A 20,834-nucleotide genomic window follows, 5' to 3' on the forward strand; every position below is an offset into this window, starting at 1 on the left:
TTCCTTCCTTCCTTTCTTTCTTTCTTTCTTTCTTTCTTTCTTTCTTTCTTTCTTTCTTTTTCTTCCTTCCTCGCTTCCTTCCTCCCTCCCTTCCTTTTCCTTTATTCTTTCCTTCCAGTTGATTCCAGGGCTTTTGAACAGAGCTACATCTCTAGTCATTTCAGTATTTAATTTTCATATGGGTTTTTGCTAAGTTATTAAGTCAGAATCCCCTTCAATCGTCCTGACTCAGCCCTCCAGAGTGCTGGCATTGCAGTCATGCCCCACTTTCTTCATTTATAATACAGAGAGAATAATATATCTGCTTCCCTGGCTGTAAAGAATTAAATAAAGATTGAGGGTAAATGTCCATCTGAGAAGGAAAACAGTTGTTTCCAGTGTCTCTTATTTGCTTCCTGGAGAGAAGAAACTTCCCTAGGATCAAACTCCTGACCTGGCAGGCCAGAAAACCTCAGAGAGAGGCAAAACCCCTCATAGAGCAGTGAGACTAGGAAGTGACCATGCAATGCTGCTTCCTGTCGTCTTTGGGAATGACAGCTGGAAGCCTGTGTGAGAAGCTGCCCAGGAGTTTCTCTCTCTTCCTGCTCTGCCTACTCATTTTCAGTTCCCCAAATTAACTACAGCAGCCCACTTGTTCTCTTTTACCTTTCATCATTTAGGGTGAGGCGCTGCACAAAGACTCTTGGTTTCGCTACAAAACAGCCCTGGTTGTCAGATGTGCTTCAGCTGGCCGCACCTAGGTCCTCTGGGAAGTTGCTGTGAGTGCGGATTCTTGGGCTTCACAACATGCACATTCTGCAGGGGGATATTCTCACGATGATGCTCACCTTGAGGCCTTAAGAGGGCCTCAGCAAGGGTGTTTTCCTACAGTTGCTCCATTAGCAAGAACATCGGTATTTACTTGATCAAATCTGAGTTTACTCATTGCTAAAACTATGAAGTCCATCTTTTTAGCTCATTTGTTAGTTGTTCTTTTTTTTTTAGAAAAACCATGAGTTAAGTGCGCAGCCATGGTGTTATGTTGAGCTGTAGGGGACTCAGGTCAACAATTTCTGACATTGCCAGTGAAGTGGAAGACCCAATACTATTATGGACTACTGGACTCTTTTAGAATATTTTGCTGAGTTTACACACCTATAATATTCAAATGACAGAACTAAACAAAAAGGGGATACAGATGAATGTCCATTTTGTATCTGTGTATTCAAAGTGGTTAGGTAGATATATAGTTACATTCTCTTAATGAATAGAGGGATTTGTTCTAATAGTGTTTGTAAATAGGATATCATGTCCGCATCTTGTACAGCAATTAACCACTAGGAAGAATGTATGCAATGTGTTAATTATTAAACTGTCCTACCAGTTTGGTTTGAAACTGTCTCATTGCTATTTGTTTCTCAATAAAATTATGGAAAAAAATGCACATATATAACTTTTCTATTTATATCAATAAGCTCAGTTACAAATTTTCTACAGCTACAAATTTGGAATGAACTTTGGAACTGATTCCCTCCTATTGTGGGGAATCAAGGGGAAAACAAATCTTTTCTGATTGCAGGTTATTGCTCACTTACAAGTCTTCCAAGGAGTGTAAACTGAAGGCCTGGGGAAAAATAGAGAATCATAGTGACTTTGGGGGAGCACAAATTGGAAAATAATGTCTGACAAGTTGGTGATTCAATAACAAGCACCTGTTATGTTCTGTGAGTGCCACCAAGGGTCCTAAATGGGCCTCTGATCCTCCAGGACAATATGGCTGTCCCTAGGAGGCCAAAGAAGGCTGAGCTATGGGACTCTGGGAAATCTTGGCAAAAGAATTGAATTCAGCTTGATTTGACTCAAAGGAGTGCTTAGATGTAAGTGGGTAACTGGTTGCTATTTGCCTTTTCCTCTTGGGATGTAGGGCTTTGTTTTTTTCATTGCAGGGAGAAGTTGTATTTGCTAAGTCAGGAGAATTCTCTAAGAATCCTTCCATTGTTGCTTATCTTGGGGTTGAAGGAAGATGATTTTATTTCTGGTGCTTCTGAAAATAATAGGACCTGTTTTCAGATAACACTTTTTCCCCTGATACTTTGAAAGCAGCGTTTAATGGTGGAAAGGCCATGGATTTGGAACACTGGCTCACCTACTTCTAGGATATCCTTCAGTAAATCATTCTTTTGTTTCCAATTCTGTTTCTACATTTGTAAAGTGGGACTTATGTCTGTCTGTGAGGAGCATGGGCAACCAAATTAGCCATGTCCTTACTCTTGAAACTCAGATACTCCTTTATTCCTGATCCACTTTCAAGTCCTCAAAGTAGTTTAGACATTTCTGTTGAAAGAGCCTTCTAAGTTCTGCCCTTCTCACAGGTCTTCAGTCTTTTTTTGGTGGTGGGCAGCTTAGCCCACCCTAGGGTCAGGGCTGGCTTGGCATATGGTGCTGGGGATCGAACCACAGTCTGTGCGGTTGCCTAAGCTTGCCTATGCAGGCACTTTAGACCACTGAGCTATCCCAGTAGCCCCTAAACAGGTCTCCTGGATCCCAGCACTCCAAACAGTCATTCTGTATCCAGTGAATTCTAAGTAACATGACTGGAAAGTTCTGCATCCCATGAATTCTTTTTTTTTTTTTTCCCATAATTTTATTGATAAACATCCCATGAATTCTAATTACTGTGGTAGTGGTAGAGTTCAGATGTCTCCTGAGTAAGATTTGTGCCTAAGTAGGGAAAAAATCGGTCTCATCCCTGGGATTTATCAAATGTTTACTCTTTTCTTCCCAGGGGACATACATTTTTTCTTTTATTTTACATTTTTTATGCATTGGACATTTATTACCTGATTTTGCAACAAGTCTGAAAGCTACAGCTTGTGTTGACCTGACTTAATCAAGGAAGGTGCTAGAGATGGGGCCGACCTGCTTTCACAGAACGTCAGACAGGGAAGAGCAGCTCGGCTATGGATTGGCCTTGGGACATCATGGAGACTGTTGACCTACAGCAGCTGGTGTGGGGCCCTATCTGCTTAGTCAACACCAATTCTGGTTTTCTGACCAGTGGGGTAGAGGTTGGATATTGCTGGATGGAATATCCCAGGCAAAGACATCCAGGATCTTGGTGCTTTGCCCTGGGACTCAGGGTCAATTTCTATTGCCTCTGGCTCTTATTAAAATTTTCTCATAGAGCTTTTAGTTCTGACTCTGTTTTAAGCACACTCATCTTTTCATGTTTGTAATTTTTCTTTCTTAGTATGCATTTTATAATTTTCTATCATATGGAATTGGTAAATCAAATATAGTTGGTTGTCCATATCTTTAGATTCAACCAACTATGGATTGAAAATATTTTTTAAGAATTTGGTATGTACTGAACAGATGTAGACCCTTTTATCTATTGTTGTTGCTGGCTCAGCTTGCCCTGGGAGTTGTGCTGGCACAGTGTATGGTGCCAGGGATCGACCGCAATCCATGCGCTTGCCTAAGTTTACCTAAGCAGGCTCTTTAGACTGGTGAGCTATCTTACCAGCCCTAGATGTAGACCTTTTTAGTTATTATTCCCTACATTATAGTATAATAACTTTATGTAGTATTTAAACTGTATTAGGTATTACAAGTAATCTGAAAATGATTTAAAGTACACAGGGTAGTATATTTAGGTTGATATAAATATTAGATCATTTTATCTGAAGAACTTGAGACATTTGAGGGTGTTAGTAACCAGTGGGAATTCTAGAACCAATCCTGTGTGGATACTAAGAAAAAAATATTCTTGAATTAAAACTGAAAATCTTAGTTCCCTCCAATATAGGGTGAGGGGAAATTGGTTAATGTTAGACACTAGAATGCTTTGTTGGTGAAGCATGATGGGATGGCTTAGGCCTCATGCTTTTTAGCCAAACCAAACTAGTTTCAAAAGGCAAAAAGCCAGCCTCTTGTGCCATCATTTCCTCACCTGAGAGATAGAGAAAATGTTCCCTCCTTATGGGGTTATCATGAGGTGAATACAGTGGTTCATTGTGAAGCATGTGGAGCAGTTTCAGGCTCATAGAACGAACTGTACAAGTGTCTGCTCAATAAATAACTAGGCTGCCGAAACCCACTAATTCTGATCCTCCACCGTCTTGCTGTGTCGTTTCTTTCAGTTAGCAGACATATTTTTTCAAGTGCTGAAAGGCAAATGTAAGCTTTCTCCTGTCTAAAGAATATTGTTTCAAGGCACTTCTCATGGTGTGTTTTGGTTGCTAACTATATTTTTAAATTATTATCCATTAATAAAATCTTGTCTTACCAATTGTATTTAAGTATCATGGATTCCTTCAAGTAGTTGTGGGTTAGCTTCAGATGAAGGTGTGAAGAAACCTATATTTAATTTCCGACAATCCTACAGTCACAGCACTCCTGTAATTATGCTCAAAGCCTTCAGACAGCTACAGGTGAAGTTGTTTTCACACATCAAAGGAGTTAAATGTTGTGAGTTCTTCCCCTCATTGCCTTAAGGATTGTGAGTGTGTGGATTTTTTTCTGAATAAATATGGTAACTTCCAGGGCCAGGGTTAATGACTTCCACTGAGGACTTGGGAGCAGCGTGGCTCAGGAGCAGGCTGCTGCTCACCTTCCCTGGGAGCAGGAAATTGAATGAGACTCGTGGAAGTGCCCCACGGACCCACGGCCTCTGGGGCCGTGGCAGCTGTTAATATTTGGTGAGAGACATCAGCAAGGATGTGGTTAAATGCCTGTCTTATTCAATGGCCTCCTCCTGGAGCTCAACTGGCTCTCACTGATTTTGTAATTGCAAGGAAGCCCCTGTCGACAGCGTTCCTCTGGTGACTGGGGCAGCGATGGGGGAGGAGCGAAGGGCGCCCTGGGCCCTCTCTCCCCAGGCTGCTGGGCGGGCTGGCGGCGCGCTCGGGTGTGGGCTGGCTGCCACCCTCACGGAGCGCACGTAGCCCTGTCACTCAGCCGTCACCCAGCTGGCTTGGAGCCAGGCCTCCACGGGAAGGGCGGCTTTCCCAACTCAGCAGCCTGTATTGATATGTCCATGTTGCCGGGCCTGTTCACTGTGCCTAATTGCAGGGCTCCCTCAGAATCCTCTCCTCCAAGGAGAGGAATTAGCCACAACTGAGAAAGGAATGACAATGGTCTTGAAAACGCAGGGTCTCTGGGGAGCTTCATTGGCTTCCTCGGGAGAGTAATTTACTCACAAGTTCATGCATGAAGCACGGGCTCCCACCTTCATGGAATCCTGACCTACTATAGTTGAACTTTCAGGCCTGTGTACCCCTGTAGTTCTGAGCAGACTCTGTGCATGTGTGCATGCCTGTGTGTGTGTGTGTGCACGTGTGTGCATGAATGTGTGTGACTATTTCCCTAGGGAGGAATTATTTACTGTAAGTCTCAAGGGGCCATATTAACCAGGTACAGCTGCCTTCATGGCCCACAGCAACTCACCTGGAAGGTTCCATAGTCCAGGCAGTTGATAAGGCTTGGTTGCATGATCCTAAGCCTGGCACCAAGTTCATTTAAGGACAGGTTTTAAAGTGAAGAAGATAAATTCTCTATCCTTCCAAGGCGCACAGCTCTGTGAAGTTAAAGCTCTACTTTGACAAAGCTACTAAGAGGAAGTTTAAAAACTCACTTTTTATTTGCAGAAGTACTGAAGTTCCTGTTTTATTACCCAATTCAGGTGTAAGGGCAGGATAATTCTTGTTCTATATTGGGAGGTGAGGTTAATGGGTGCAGGTTCAGGGAATGGAATTATTTTTAGTGTGGATTTAAGGCAAATGAGGAAGGTAGAGTATTCATTGTGGGAACAGTAGAAAACATTTTCATGAGTAACTTGGTGGTTTTTATTGACTAGTTTACTAACCTGACAGATACTTGACTGGGTAGCATTCTTAATCTTTGCATTTATCTGGGCAGATGCTAAGACGCTGGGTAGGGGAATGTGATAGGCATAGCTTATATTTTGTGTGCTGAAGGCAGAGTTTCTACTTCTCCCCTGTGTTGTATCACCAGCCTCTAACTAGACAGAAGGAGGTAGCTAAGCTTGATCTTAACCAGCAAGGTAGGTAACAAGCAACGTGCAGAGATAAAATAATAGCTCAAGCAAAGTGTCCTACTTTTATCTCTAAAATATTTACATTATTTACAACTCTTTTCTCTCTCTCTGTATGTATGTGTGTGTTACTAGGATTGAACTCATGGCCTTTGCATCTTCAGCCCTTTTTACTTTTCATTTTGTGATGGGGCCTTATTAAGTCTTTTAAGATGCCCAGCATGGGTTCAAATTGTAATCTTCCTGCCTTAGCCTTCCAGAATGCTGGGCTTACAGGTGTGCACCATCATCACTGGTCTACAATTTATTTCTTTGTCCTGGTATAGGTAAAGTTAGAATGAATGTCTGAAAAGACATATACCAGGCATGGTAGCACATGCCTGTGATTCTAGCTCTTGGGAGGCTGAGACAAGAGGATTTTCAACAGTTTGAGACCAGCCTGAACTATGCAGTATAAAAAAACCAAAACAAACTGCATAAATTAAGTGTTGTTTCTTAATCACATGGGACCTTGCTTTTGTTCAGTTTCATATAATGGGTGGAAACAACTGGCAAAAAGTGTGAATTCTGTGTTGGTGACTTTTTCTTGGGCCTTAGGGAGAGATTTGCATAGTCACCATCATTTTCTAAAAAGGCTTTGTGAGCATTGGATTTTGGGAATTGAATCACAGTAACATCAGTGGCTCCCACAAGGTATCCTTGAAGATCACCGACCCCTGCACTACGAAGGTGGCAGAAGACTGAGGTAATGATTCCAGTCAGCTTTTCATACACTCTGCATTTAGTCTGCAGAGGAGTTTTGAAGCTCTCTTAATCTTTGTCAAATGGAGAAAAAAAATGCAGTTTGACAATTTGGTTTAATTTGTTCAGTTTTTTCTTACTCTGGTCTTTTCTGCAGGTTGTTTATGGATGTACATACCAGTCTGGATACTTAAAGATTTCTTATTTTTGTTTTTCTTTTTTTAAATAAGAGACTTGATTTTAGAGCTGCTTGTGGCATATATAATGCCTATGTTCCAGTTTCTTACTGGCCTGCTTCTTACTGCCCTGCTCCAGTTTCTTACTGGACTCATGGCTTGTCACATGGGACCTCAACCTCAGCTGGCGCCTTTCTGAATGCAGGAAGAAGTGTAGGACAGTGGGCTGCCCTGCTCACTGGGCACATTCAGTACGTGTGTTAAAATACATACTGAACACAACCAGCTAGAAAAGTGACCCTGAAGTATAGCCTTCAGCTCCCCTACCCACAGGCGAGTGAAAACATTGGCAAGTCTGTCACCTAGGCTGTTGCCGCTTGAATATAAATGAGATCTATTTCTAGCTAGAAAACTTGTGCTTTTCTACTGTGATGAGTTCCTTGGCTGTTTTTCCAAGTTAAAGAAGGCATGGAGTTTTACGTGCTTCTCCCTGACTCTTTCACATGCACTGTTCTTTATTCATGCTTTATGATGTAGTGAGGACAGAAGTTCTGGGTTGAGATGGCTCTGTCCCCATTGGACATGGAGGAGTGTACTCCAGGCAGGTAGGATATGGATGAGAACTATGGGTTTTGCTTTGGTTTTTTCTCCCTGGATAGCTGAGCCTGGTGGAGAAGATAGGAAAGATCTCCACCTGTGGCTTGGGAGCTATCCCAGAGAAGCTCGATTTCTTGGAAGTCCACAGGCAGGAAGTGATCTTAAGTCGCAGTCTGAGGTAGTTCTTTGTGGCACAGGTGAAGAAGTTGGGATCAACAGTATTTAGGAGAGTTTACATTAAAATAGGATTGCTTCCTGTCCTCATAAAATCTGAAGCCCTTCATTGCACATCAAGGCAAATTCTTTAATGTTGGTGGCATAGCGCACCCTTCAGGGTCCTAATATGTGTACACCTGGTTGGCTTCAATCATGTGTGTTACAGGCAAGGTTTAAAAGCTACTTAGAATTGGATCTGCAGAGGAAAGACATTGTGTGGTCCCAGATAAGGTGACAAAGGTGTGATCATCAGTCTTAAAAACAGCTTACATGTGTTATGTGTGCACTTAGCTTGGCCATGTGCTAAGCGTTTTACACAGATTAATTCTTTAGTTTTATGAGCCCATTTTTACAGATGAACAAACAAGTAGAGATGTAAAGAGATTCAGTTCAGATTATCCTGTGCTCGGGTTGCATTCAGTGCAGCTGGAACTCGTAGTGATCCTGCTGTCTCAGCCTCCCCAGCACTGAGATTACAGGTGTGCACCACCACACCCAGTTTCGGTGGCTGGCATGACGTGCCCAGAGTTCCAGGGCCAGCACAACGTGTGGTATCATGGTATCAAACCCAGGTCCTTGTGCTTGCCAGGCAGGTGCTTAGACTGCCGAGCTATCTCCCCACCCCTCTACAAGACCATTCTTAAACTCAAAACAAATCATTAAAAAGCCTGCTGCTATTTCTCATTAGTAGCTAGAGGCATCTAACATTTGTTAGGGAATTAAATTCTAGTTTAAAGTTCATTCAGTCAGGTAGCTTTGAAGTTATGCTACTGATCAGTTCTTAAACAAGGGATTTTCATTTATTGCAAATTTTGTGAAGTGAAATGATTAATATTTTAATTTGCCAAGTTAAGATTTGCATAAATGCCAGTTTACTGAACTTGTTCAAGACCAGCTCATACTAGTGAATCGCATTCCAGTCATAAGCAATGTAAAATTCACTTCCACAGGCATCATGATCTAACATTTTCCATTTTTGGTGTGCCTGTGGCTCAGACCCAGGACCTTCTATGTGTGCTAGGTTAGTGCTCTGTTACTAGCTACATGCCCAGTCTCTGGTATGATTTAGTAGAAAAGTAGTAAATCTAAGGAGAGGGTGGATGTACTCTTCCAGCCTGTGGGTCTGAAAAATGATCACCATGGCTGCATGGACAGGAAAGGTTGCTGATTCCAATCTTGAGAAATGGTTTGCACATACATACAATCAAATTGTAGTTGGTTGCATTCAGGAACATTTTGCCTAACCACTGGAATGAAAGTCCTAGACTTTTATTTTTCAACTTTACTTTTGAATTTGATGAGATATAGTCTTGTTATATAGTCAGCTCACTGACAGCTCTAACAGAATCATTTTTCTATCCTACCAGTGACTTTTGGGGAGCAGATTTTGCTACTTGGATTTGGCTGTTACTGTTCTGTATGTCTGTGGACATTTCAAACGATACACACATTTCCGGCTTGAATGCAGCTGTATAGGTGGGTCTAGAGCACGTATTTTTGGTCTGGAGCCAGCCCCGGGACACCTGGTTAGCCCTTCCTCTCATTTCCTGTGGCTGCAGAGCTATGCAGAGACCTCTGAGGAGGGGGAAGGAATAAGGAGAAGGAATGGTGATGTACAGGTACCATGTGGATCCATCCACACATCCAGGAATAGAACCACAGGACTGCATGGTGTGTGCTACTGTGGGAGACACTGATATGTTATTAAACTTGTGAATTTCACATATTAATCCAGTCCGGAAGTTTTAGTAAATGAAAAGCCTATAATAAAGGAGACATCGTCCCAATATGTGTTATTGTTATTGCTTGGCATGTTTGTTGCATAAATACTCTATCTCTGCTCTTAACAATAAAGCGGTGAAGTATTTTCTTCCATTAAATTCTTCCTAGGCTTGATGAGGCTTAGATAGCAGCTCTGTTGAAATGATCAATTTCCTGAGTTTGTTACTGCCCCATGCACAAATTGGCACAAAAGTGAATGGCTAGTTGTTTATTAAGTGAGGTTTGCTTCTCCATGGATCCTTAGCCTTGTAATTTTAGACCTTGCTAAAGATTAGCAAACAGTCGGGAATGTGCCCACGCCAATACCCATCACATCGTGTGGCATTCATTCAGAAAACTCACTGTTGCCATTGGCCAGTGTAGTTTCAACAGGCCCACCGAAGCTCACGGTGGTTTCCTTCCGTTGTTTTAAACTTGATGCCTGTGTCTTCTGCAACTAGGAGAGAGTGTGAATGTTAAGAAAGAGGATCTCTTCCTTTCTCTTAAGCAACCAGATACTTTACTTACATTGAGGAGTTTTGTCCTAATAGTAAGTCTGTTAGAATTGTGCTAGATCTTTATCCATTTTAAACAAACGCAAGATGTACTTGTATGAATTTTTTTTCTTTTTTTGGTATGGTAATCTAAGATGTAAGATGAATTCTGAGGTGAATATGTAGTTCAGAATTCCCTGAAGAACCTGCTACTTTTCTGGGGTTGATGCTTAAGTTAACTGTTAGGCCCTCTTGGATGTTGGAGGCCATGAAACCCAGCCCTCTTTATGAGGAAGAAACTAAGAAACTGAGCCTGGGATCACACAGTTAGTTGTAGAGTATAGATCGCAGGCATACAGTCCACTGATCTTTTCTGTAGAGTTGCTTAGGAGTTTATTATCGTGTTGATGGGATATTTTTCTTTCCAGATGCCAGTACTTGGAGGAAGCTGAGATAGTGGGGAATCTAGCTAGTAGTTTGTGGCCTGAGTGACTTTCATTACTGGCATAGTGGTGACTTATAAACCTAGCTCCTTCTAGGGATGTAGTAGGTATTCCTTACTCGTTACAGGTGACTTCATTTTTCTCCTCATCATCTCTGATAGTAGGCCCATCATTTCTATCTGCTTCCTAATCCCTCCTTCCCAAGCCCATGTTCTGCTTATTGGTACCATCAGCTTTTAAAACTTTATTGCAGTTTCCGCAAAATTCCACCTTCAGAAATGTTTACACTACATTCTAAGGAATGACACTGCAGTGACAATTTCAAGGTAAAGTGCTGAGAAATACAGTGATAAAAACATTATGATTATTCCACCTTCTTCTAGCGTGAGCCCAGTTCCATGCTTTCAGGAGACTGCTGAGAGTGATAACAGCCACACGAAGGCTGATTCATTGAACTATTAGTGCATTAGTTTGGGGCTGTACCCAACTGGTCATTTTAGCAATGAAGCAACCCTTTCCATCAGGAAGTAGTACAACCTTGACTCCCCTGTGTGTGCTTAAAGATAGATTTTGTTTTTAAATGGCAGAAAAAGCTATTGATCTATGTAGATTGAGAACTGACTTTTTAGAGAAAGAGCCATTCACTAATTCATTGATTTATTTATCACACTTTCAATAGACACCTCTATGAGTCAGACACTGTCCTATGTATTAAGAATACGTCAGTGAGGGGGCTGGCAAGATAGGTGAGTGGAGGAGCCGGGGATATGGCTCAGTAGAATAAGCGCTTGCCTGGCAAGCACAAGGGTCTGAGTTCAATTCCCAGTTCCGCCAAAAAAAAAAAAAAAAAAAAAAAAAAGATAGGTCAATGGACTAAGTGCCCGCTTTTGCAAGTGCAGGGTCCAGGGTTCGATCCCGCTGTTCCAAATGCTATGTCAGCCCTGCCCCCCAGGCATGCTGAGCTGGGTGACTGAGTCCAGGTGTGGTGGCGCAGGCCTGTAATCCCTGCGCTGGGAAGGCTGAAAACAGGAGGATCACTATGAATCTGAGCTGGATAATGAGACACTGTACCAAATACAGAAAATTAAAAAAAAAAAAGTCAGTGACCAGAACAGGCAAAATATTTCCTGCCCTCATTTGATGTTACTAATTCTAGTATCTTCTTTGGACACGGAAGAATCCCTAAAACAAAAAAAAATTTTTTAATGTAGCTGTGTGCTGTAAAGAGAAGAAAAAAGCTTTTTGCATTTTGGCTTTTTAAATTTTTTTTTTTATTTTAGTGAAGGGTCTACAGGGTCTCACTACTAGATCAGACTTGTAGTGATCCACATGTTTACAGCCTCCCAGGAGCTGGGATTACAGGAGTATACCACCATGCCCAGTCTCAATTGCCATCTCAATGTGCCTCTGATGGTAGGGCTGGCACGGCAGGCCTGGAGATTGAACCCCGGACCCTTGTGCCTGCTTGCAAGTACTTTAATCTGCTGAGCTATTTGGCTAGCCCTAAGATTTGAGAAGAAGGTGTTTTTTTTTTTTTTTTTTTTTTTCTACTTCAGGCTGCCTTAAGGCCAGATCTGATGCAGCTTCTGGAGCTGGGAATCGAACCACGGTCTCATGCGCCTGACTGCATTTGCCCATGCGGAGCTTTAAACGACTGTTCTAGCCTGCAAAGCACCCCCCCTCTTTTTTTTACTTTCTGTTATAATTTTTCCATAGATCAATTAGATGTTTGTTTATGGTCTACTAATCATAACTATCAAATGGCAGTTTTCGATGAGACTTAAAATGGCTTTCTGCTTTATTCTGCTACCTGGTTGATGCAGGTCCAGGTCGCAGGTAGAGACAAAGGAAGAGAGAACTTCAGGCTATCATGTGACTTGATAATTAGCAAGCAGGAGGAAGAAAAGAACTAAGGAACACCTATTGAGATACCTGTGTAGTTTTTTTCTTGAAAGGAATCTCCTATGTTGTCTGCACTGTCACATTAGAGCATGGTTTCTGATCGACTCTGCCCTCTGCCTTCTGCCCTGTGTGTTTTATTGGATAAGCCTGACCTTTCCTGCCTTTGTGATTGCATCTGTCTCTGTGTAAACAAGACAGCACGATTCCGCACTGCCGGACGCTTCTAAACAGGCATCATCCTAAGTGCAATGCCTAGTGATTCTGATTTTGTAGTTCTATGATAGAAACTCAGTAAATGCTTTTCCAAAAGGAGTATTAAAGAAAGATGTTGGGAGTGGGGCACAAGCCAGTAGTTCCAGCACTCTGGGAGGCTGAGGTAGGAGGTTGCAAGTTTTCCCAGCATGGGCAACTTAGTGACTTAACAAGACCCTGTCTCAAAAAAAAAAAAAAAAAAAAAGTTTTAGACATTTAGCTCAGTGCAAACACCTTGGGTTTGGTCTTCAGTACTGCTTTAAAAACAGACAAAGAAAGGCAGAGCATCTTAATACTTTAAGAAAATGTCTAACATGTTCTAGAGGGGCCAGGGAGATGGCTCAGTGAAATAAGCACTTCCTTGGCAAACACAAGGGCCTGAGTTCAATCCCCGTTCTGCAAATAAATAAATAAAATGTTCTAGAACTATGGGAATACTGAACTATTTTCCACTGTGCTAAACCACAGGGAATGACCTGTCTTTAAACTTTAATGCATATGACTCTTGTTTTAATAGTCTTAGTCTAAATTTATGTACCATACATGTAATTATGAAGCCAACAGGTATGTAAATATCCCATAGCACCCCAAAAAGACTTCTTTTCTTTTCAGCCATTGGTAGGAGGTGAAGACTGTATTAGCTTTGTTAACCAGCTTTCCTGTCCTCTCTCTGTAGGCAATGGTGGCCTGCTATCCGGGCAATGGAACAGGTTATGTTCGCCATGTGGACAACCCTAATGGTGATGGGCGCTGTATCACCTGCATCTACTATCTGAACAAGAACTGGGATGCCAAGGTACTTCGAAAGAATGAGGGTATATATGGGATTATGTCACACAAGGTGCAGATAAGGTGGCCTGAGAGTTCAGAAAAAAGAATGTGTAACTCCCAACTATGAAAATAATTCAGATAACCTAGGGGAGAGTTGAGAGTTCCTAATAGCCTTGCCTCCCTTGATAAATCTTTTCTGTTTCTATATTTTTCCCTCCCCCTTGCCTATAGAATTAGTAATAAAGTTGATGAGATAAAAAATAATGGATATGGTGTTAATTTAGAGGTGGGTAGGTAGGGTGATCATTAGGGTGTGTGGTGGGAGTATTGATGAATGGAAGGTAATTTAGTATTAGGATTATGATCAGCTTTTTTTAGTCTAATTCAGGGTCAATATGACTGTCAGTGCAGAATAGGATGTACACGTCTCCCAGCAGCAGCATTGAAGAGAATGCCATAAAAATAGAACTGTAGGATATAAAGCCATCTCCCAGAAAGATTTCCCACAGTCCTCTTTCTCAGGGTGATACATCTCATTGGTGGCTGCTTGCCATGGCTTACTATGGTTTGTGAATGCCAAAGGCTTTGTGGCTTATTTTCGTATTATAAAGCATATAGATAGAGATATAAAGTCTGGTTCCACACTAATAAACATTTGTCTGGACTTTGTATGCTCTCTGAAAGTTAAGAATGATTTAAGAGTCTGGGAAGTCAGAGAACTTTTCAAGCTTATTTGGCTTTTGAACCTTCTCTATCTCCATTTCCTGTTCATTAAGGCAGACTCTGGCTGTCATAAAGCAATGATATTTTATCTGGGGTCAGAAAATGAGACCTGGGAAACCAAAGAATCAGTGGAAAGGCTTATCTCTTGTAGTTTGGTAACATGACTAGAATGCACCCATTAGTTTTTTAAAATCCTTAGGGGTGCTATAATGGGCAAAGTTATCAGATCAGTAACAGTAAATTGCAAAGTATGAAATCAACAAATATTTGAGTTCCTTTTAGTGTCAGGCATTGAACTGTGGGGAAATGTTGGATGTATAAGGACTGAATTTGACTCAGAATTGGCTATTGTAGTAGGACAGCTTGGATATTTTAGTAGGACAGATTGGGTATTACATACATGTACATATTACATTTTATATTATATTACATTATGTATAGAGTAAGTTAAGAGAATCATAAAAGGTACAGATATGGTGGTCTGAGAGATTAGAAAAATAGCATATAACATTCAACTAACAAGGTCAGATAGGAGTGTTTAGAAGAAAGCTATAAATTCTAATTGAAGGGGAAGTTATATATGATAAGTACAATAGGAAGCTGTTAATATTAAGTACAACCATATAAAATGGCCACACATAAAATTGCCACACAAATTGTCACGATATAAAATTGCTAGTCTTTTTTTTTGTAGATCAAACCCACATAGTGGTTGTAGACAAATAGCACTCTTTTGTGTCTGTGGCTTCATAATTGTGGAAATGGGAAGGCTTTGATAGGTTGAATAAAGAGGTATGTCCAGTTAAGTTTGAAAGAAAATTGGGTAAAAAGTATGAGAATGAAGTAAAGATTTGGAGGTAAAGCACATTTGGAGGGGAGGTAACGAGGTGGTATTGTTTCTAGATGCCTCCAAAGTGTCCTTGTTGACAGACTGAAGCTAGGAAATAATCTACCTTCTTTGTGGTCCTCAGCTGCATGGTGGGGTCCTGCGGATATTTCCAGAAGGGAAATCATTCATTGCAGATGTGGAGCCCATTTTTGACAGACTGTTATTCTTCTGGTCAGATCGCAGGAACCCACACGAAGTGCAGCCTTCCTATGCAACCAGGTAATAGCACGGGTCATGGGTGCTCTTTGGGAGCTTGTTGTACAAACCCAACTCTCAGAGAACCCTAAACTCTTGTCCTGTGTGGGGGACTGACCACATCCTAAAGGTGATAGATGACTTGTATGGAATGACAAAATATAAAGGGGACCCTCAGATATTTTAGTTTGTATATCTAACTTCGGTTTAAAATAATTATTAGCAAATTATTTTCTGCGAAGTGAGCTTATTGAGGTGGAGATTTGGGTTTTTTTTTTTTTTTTTCTTTTTTTCCCCCCCCTTTTTTTTTTTTTTTTTTTTTTAAAAAATCTAATGTTAAACTACCTCAAGAGATGGTTAGCTATCACATATCAGGAGCTCTGTGTGGTTTCTTTGTCAGATGAATTAATAAGGTGCCAGCTGTAAGCAGATAAAGAACTCTGAGAGAAGGAAGAGTAACTTACCTGAATCTTTTTTTTTTTTTTTTTCTTATTTACCTGTCTTAGTTACTTGTATTGTTGCTGGACCAAATACTTGACCTTCAAAGCTGAGGGAGGAAAGGTTTATTTCAGGTGACAGTTTTTAGCGCTTTCAGTCCATAATCAGCAGGCTCCAAGGCAGGGTAGCATGGCTCAGGGACATTGCAGAGCAGAAAACGAGCGGTAGCAACAGTAAGCACCAAGTGGTCAGAGATGACCATAGCTCTTTCTGTCCCTTCTGTCTTACCCAGGCTACCCACCCTTAGGGTGGCTGGCACTCACACCCGTAACATAGCATCCTTTGAATCAATCCCAGAATCACATCCTTGATCCCAGCAGCAAAATCCCTAGCTCCAGCCATCACAAAAGGCCCACCTATGACCACATGAGGCTTTGAGGGGACATCTAGATACAAGCTATAACATTGTCCTTTCATTAGCTTAAAATTGGTTTGGGCTGGTTGTATTCAGGTTTTAATCATTAGATATTAAAATTTTTAGAACATAGATATAAAGATTTTCAGAGTAATTTAGTATTGGTTAATATTAATCTAAGAGTTCTTTATAAAAATATTAACTTCTTGTTTGGCCTCTTACTTGTCTTTGTCTTATGGCCTAAGCTCTATATCAGGTAGTAGTGGAGTGACGCAGAATACAACGTGTACTGGGTATAGCACTTGAGGGCCAGGGCACAGAGCTTTGGTAGGATGATCATTAAACCTTAACAAACCTAATTTAATTAAAACTCACCTACATGCTCCTTCAGAAGTCACCCATCAGAGCCCCAGAGTTAAATATTAAGTCCCAAATTGGAATGTTCCCAGATGAACAGGTAACTAGATCTACCACTAAAGTCTGCTTATGCCTTCCTTTACTGGGCGTCATAGTGACACCCTATAAAGGTCTCTGTGGCAGAAATCTCTGGTTATTTCCTAGCCCCACAGTGAGTGACTTCACAGCAAAACATTAGCAAATGTGGTTGGAAAACCCTTAGGGGAGGGTTTCATATAGAAAACATTATGGCTATAATAATTATTAAAGGAAACTTTTTAAAACCACCAGCATGAAAAGTCCTCTTTTCCAGTCTGTCCCATGGATGAGATCAAGAAGATTGGAAAACAGTAGAGAGCTTAAGGGTATTAATGTTCATCGCATCCTTGCTGCCGTATCCCAAACTAAAGAGACTAATCCAAGAGTTTTAATGGTTCTGTGATGTAAATAAGTTATTCTTCAAATGTTGGCTCCTTTTCTCTGTTGTCTCTCTACCACCTTGAGTCTCTCAGGCCTTAGCAGGATGACTCCCTTTCAGTCTTTTCTCTATTGACTACTTTGACATGTTGCACTACCTGTTCAGTCACCTGTCCTTCGTGCTAGAGCCTGAAGTTCTTGAGGATGTTTTGTGGAAGGCATCACTTGAATTCTCAGTGCCCAAAATAATGTCTGACACATATTGGGAAATCCTCTTGTGCTTTATTTCATTGTAAACAGAACTGAAACCAGAGAAATCAATTTTAAATTAAAATTGGAAAAAAAATGAAGAAAAAAAATTAAAATTGAGCATGAACTTCACATAATGGTAACATTTAAAGATTGGTTTTATGAATGGCCATTTGGGAAACTTACAGTAAACTTGGGTTTTCTTTTGGTACTCATCGTTTCTTACACCTGCTTATCTTTCATAGATATGCCATGACTGTTTGGTACTTTGACGCTGAAGAAAGGGCAGAAGCCAAGAAGAAATTCAGGAACTTAACTAGTATGTATCTCATACTTTCAGTGACTTTTTTTTGATTAAGTTAATCCATAACTTTTATTTGACTTTATATATTTTGTAATATTCTGTTTAGTCTCCGATGTGGCTCAGTTCCATGTGTGATGGTATCCGGATGGATTTAATCTTGAAACCTTGGCCCAAGGACCCTTAGAAAAAGCAGAAAAGAACACAAAAAGCATCCCCTCTGTATACCCTCCAATTATGTGATGGTTTTTAATAGATGCAAATAATTACCTGGAATCATTAGTGTTAACTAGTCACATGTTAAACTTTGTTCAGGGTTTTGGCACATTACAAAGAAAATACAAAAAATCAGCTATAATGTCTGATTTAATGTGTTGGTGTGGGCTTGTGACTCTCAATTGAAAACCAGGGCTTATGCAATGTTATATCAGTCAGTGCTTTTTGGAGAGATGGCTATAACACAAGATATACAACTGTATAAGAGATACACAACTATATAAGAATTTACAAGATTGGCCACTCAAAGAGTTGGATGTGGAAAAGTATAAAAGGTCTGTGTCTGGTACGGAGACTGGAGAAAGGATCCAGCTGAAAGTCTGGAGCGCACTTCAACATCCTATGCAAGTCTGTATCAAGAGGACAATGGGTCTGCAGTGGAAGGCTGAAGTCTATGCTGCACTACTAATGGATCTGCAGCAGAAGCTGATGAGTGCACTGGAAGCCAGGAGATGATGTCCAAAGTGCAGGTGATGACAGGACCTCCCGTGAAGAAAGAGCAGCAGATCCGTCCTTTTTCATTTCCCATTTATACTGTTCTGGCGAGGAGCCATTCTAGAGTGCATCTTCCACACCCTCGGGTGTGGAATCGCTGAGCTGATTTAGCTGAGCGTCTCTTACACCATTTGACACAGTCAGTTAACCATCACAAATATAAATTGAATATGACTTAATTCCATCTCTGAACTTTCCATCTACTGTGGTAAGGCAGCATTTCCCCAAATATGTTGTACTAAAACACTAATCCTGCCAAATTGGCTTATAAAAAGGTAAATTTCTGGGCCCCAAAATGTAGGAAATACTGATTACTGTGTCCTTCACTTGAACAGTAACAGTGCTTATTAGCATATTTAAAGTAAGACTTTGAGAAGTCTTGCAGAAGTGGCTGCAGTGGTAGCTCATTGGTAGAGCACTTGCTCAGCGTGTGCAGGGTCCTGGATACAATCTCCAGCATTTAAAAAAAAAAAAAAAAAATTCTTGCCATGAAGAAATGTTTGTAACATTGGCTAGCCTGTGACCCACTTGGACTACACCAAATTAAGCATCAAAGAGCTTCTGGGAAGCTCTGTTAGGTGGCGTAATTTGCTTTATAAAATGACAATTGTTTACTGGAGTGTTATATTTGTGACGTGAAATTCACCAGATTTGACTCAATTTTCATTCTCTTTTCTGTCCTCATCCAGGGAAAACTGAATCTGCCCTCACTGAAGACTGAATGTGCTCTGAAATCTGCTGGCCACCTTCATTTTGGTATCAGCTAAATTCTCTGTCAGAGTTGAGATCCAAAGATGGCCTCGTCGGTGACCACAGCTTACTCCCTACTGCTCTGCATCCCTGTCTTGTGTGTGGTACTTCTTCTTTTCTTGCCAGGACTGCACCGACCTCCAGACACTCTCTTTGCCAGACATGAACTCACTTGATAACTCCAGAAATGCCTGTAGACACTTCATTGGTCAGCAGTTTAAGGATCGATTTGGTGATGTCGGCTATCAAAGGAAGAGCCCAGGAGCGCAGGAGTGAATCTTACTTGCACTTTATGTATTCTTCCTGATGCGAAAGGAGGAAGTTTGGAAAAAAAAAAAAAACAAACCAAAAAACCAAATTGGTGAGAGAGGAATTACTGAAATCCGCACAGCAGAAAGCTGAAATTTGTGTCATCTGAACAATTTCCAGATGTTGTTAATCTGGGGCTGTTGGGGTTTCTGGAACATTACCACAACCTAATAACATGATTACCTCTAGAAAGGGCTGCTGTCATAGTGATAAGTTATGAGCATTCTACAGGGTAGACACTCCTTTTTTCTTTCCCACCACTTGGACTTCTGCTCTCAGCCCATTTTGCTGAAAATGATTTTCTAATTGAGAATGACACCACCACTTATTCTTCATATTCACTTCTCATGAGGAGACTGTACTTACTGAGAGGCTAATATTAGATCTTAGTTGTTTTGGTTGCTTTGTTGGAATCTGAATTTAAATCACAAGACAGAAAACTACCTGATAGTTTAGTGTTACGCTCCGGTGACAGTGTGGAAAAATTCAGGTCTGCTGATATACAATGAAAGTATGTATCAAGAAAGATTTGAGACAGAAGATAGAGTTGTAAATGTGAGTGTTCCCAGTTTTTCAGTATTTCTTTTTAATGAGCTCACCATTTTTTAACAACAACAACAAGAACAACAATGACAAAAATAGGGTGCTATGTTTTAAAAAGGATATGGAAATAAAAAAAAAATTTCGAAACTGTTTGACTTCTGCTGCATTGTTTGTCCCTACCAGATTTTCCTCAGCTGTCTTGATTCTTCAGATCCTCTGTGATTAGTAGGCCAGAACCATGGAATTTTCTAGATTTGGGAGAGGTTCTATACTGTGCTTTCCTACTGCAATAGGCAAACTTCACCACCTCAAGTACTCTGAGTGAACATCTACTTTATGAAAGATTCTGTTCCTGATTTTCAATTCCACTTTCATATTTTTAAACTCTCTTCAGTTTCCTGCTTGAAAATCCTACGAACATTAAAAAGCCAGCAATGTTTTCTTTTGTCATGAATGGAAATATAGTTTCCCATAAAGAAGTTTTATTTTATCCTTTTATGGTTTTGGAAAATTTTCAGATCAGCCATGTTGTCATGCCTTCTCATAGTTTCACTTCTTTTTAAAAAATAGTAGTGCTTATCACCTTCTAACTTATATGTAATTTATTTATTTATTACATTTATGGTTTTGTATTTTCCCTCTATCATATAAGCACAATGAAAACAGGGACTTCATATGTTTTTAATCAATATAATATATTTCCAACATTTAAATAGTGCCAGGCACATAGGAAGAACTCAGTAAATACTTGTTAAATAAACTCAGTCTCTTTTGTTAGCCTTGAATGGTCTGATTTTTTTCTTTTCTTTGACAGAAAAAGCTCACTAGCATCTTTTTATATGCATCTTATTGTTGACTTATACAATGACTTATACAAGTAGGCTAAAAGTTTTAGAAAGCGCTAACAAGTGTCATTTCATATTTGTTTATCTATGAATATGTCATTCATTGACCACAATGACTCTAGAAATTAAGCAAATACTAGTTCTGCCTTTTTGTAATTTGGAACTAGGAGTAAATAAGAGTAGCTTTGGTTAGGAAAGAGGATTAT

General features: G+C 40.5%; 1 protein-coding gene across 1 annotated transcript in view; it reads left to right on the forward strand.

Moving 5' to 3' along the window:
• Egln3 (egl-9 family hypoxia inducible factor 3) overlaps window positions 1-20,528 on the forward strand; it is a 31,517-nt gene extending 10,989 nt beyond the window's left edge. The window contains exons 2-5 of the mRNA XM_004637096.3: window positions 13,293-13,412; window positions 15,082-15,218; window positions 17,355-17,428; window positions 18,871-20,528. Of these exons, the coding sequence (XP_004637153.1) occupies window positions 13,293-13,412; window positions 15,082-15,218; window positions 17,355-17,428; window positions 18,871-18,902 (363 nt within the window). The 3' untranslated portion in view covers window positions 18,903-20,528. The remainder of the gene's footprint in view (window positions 1-13,292; window positions 13,413-15,081; window positions 15,219-17,354; window positions 17,429-18,870) is intronic.
• Window positions 20,529-20,834: the final 306 nt, after the last annotated feature.

The sequence above is a fragment of the Octodon degus genome, unplaced genomic scaffold, assembly GCF_000260255.1.
Source record: "Octodon degus isolate 3935 unplaced genomic scaffold, OctDeg1.0 scaffold00086, whole genome shotgun sequence".
Lineage (NCBI taxonomy): Eukaryota > Metazoa > Chordata > Mammalia > Rodentia > Octodontidae > Octodon > Octodon degus.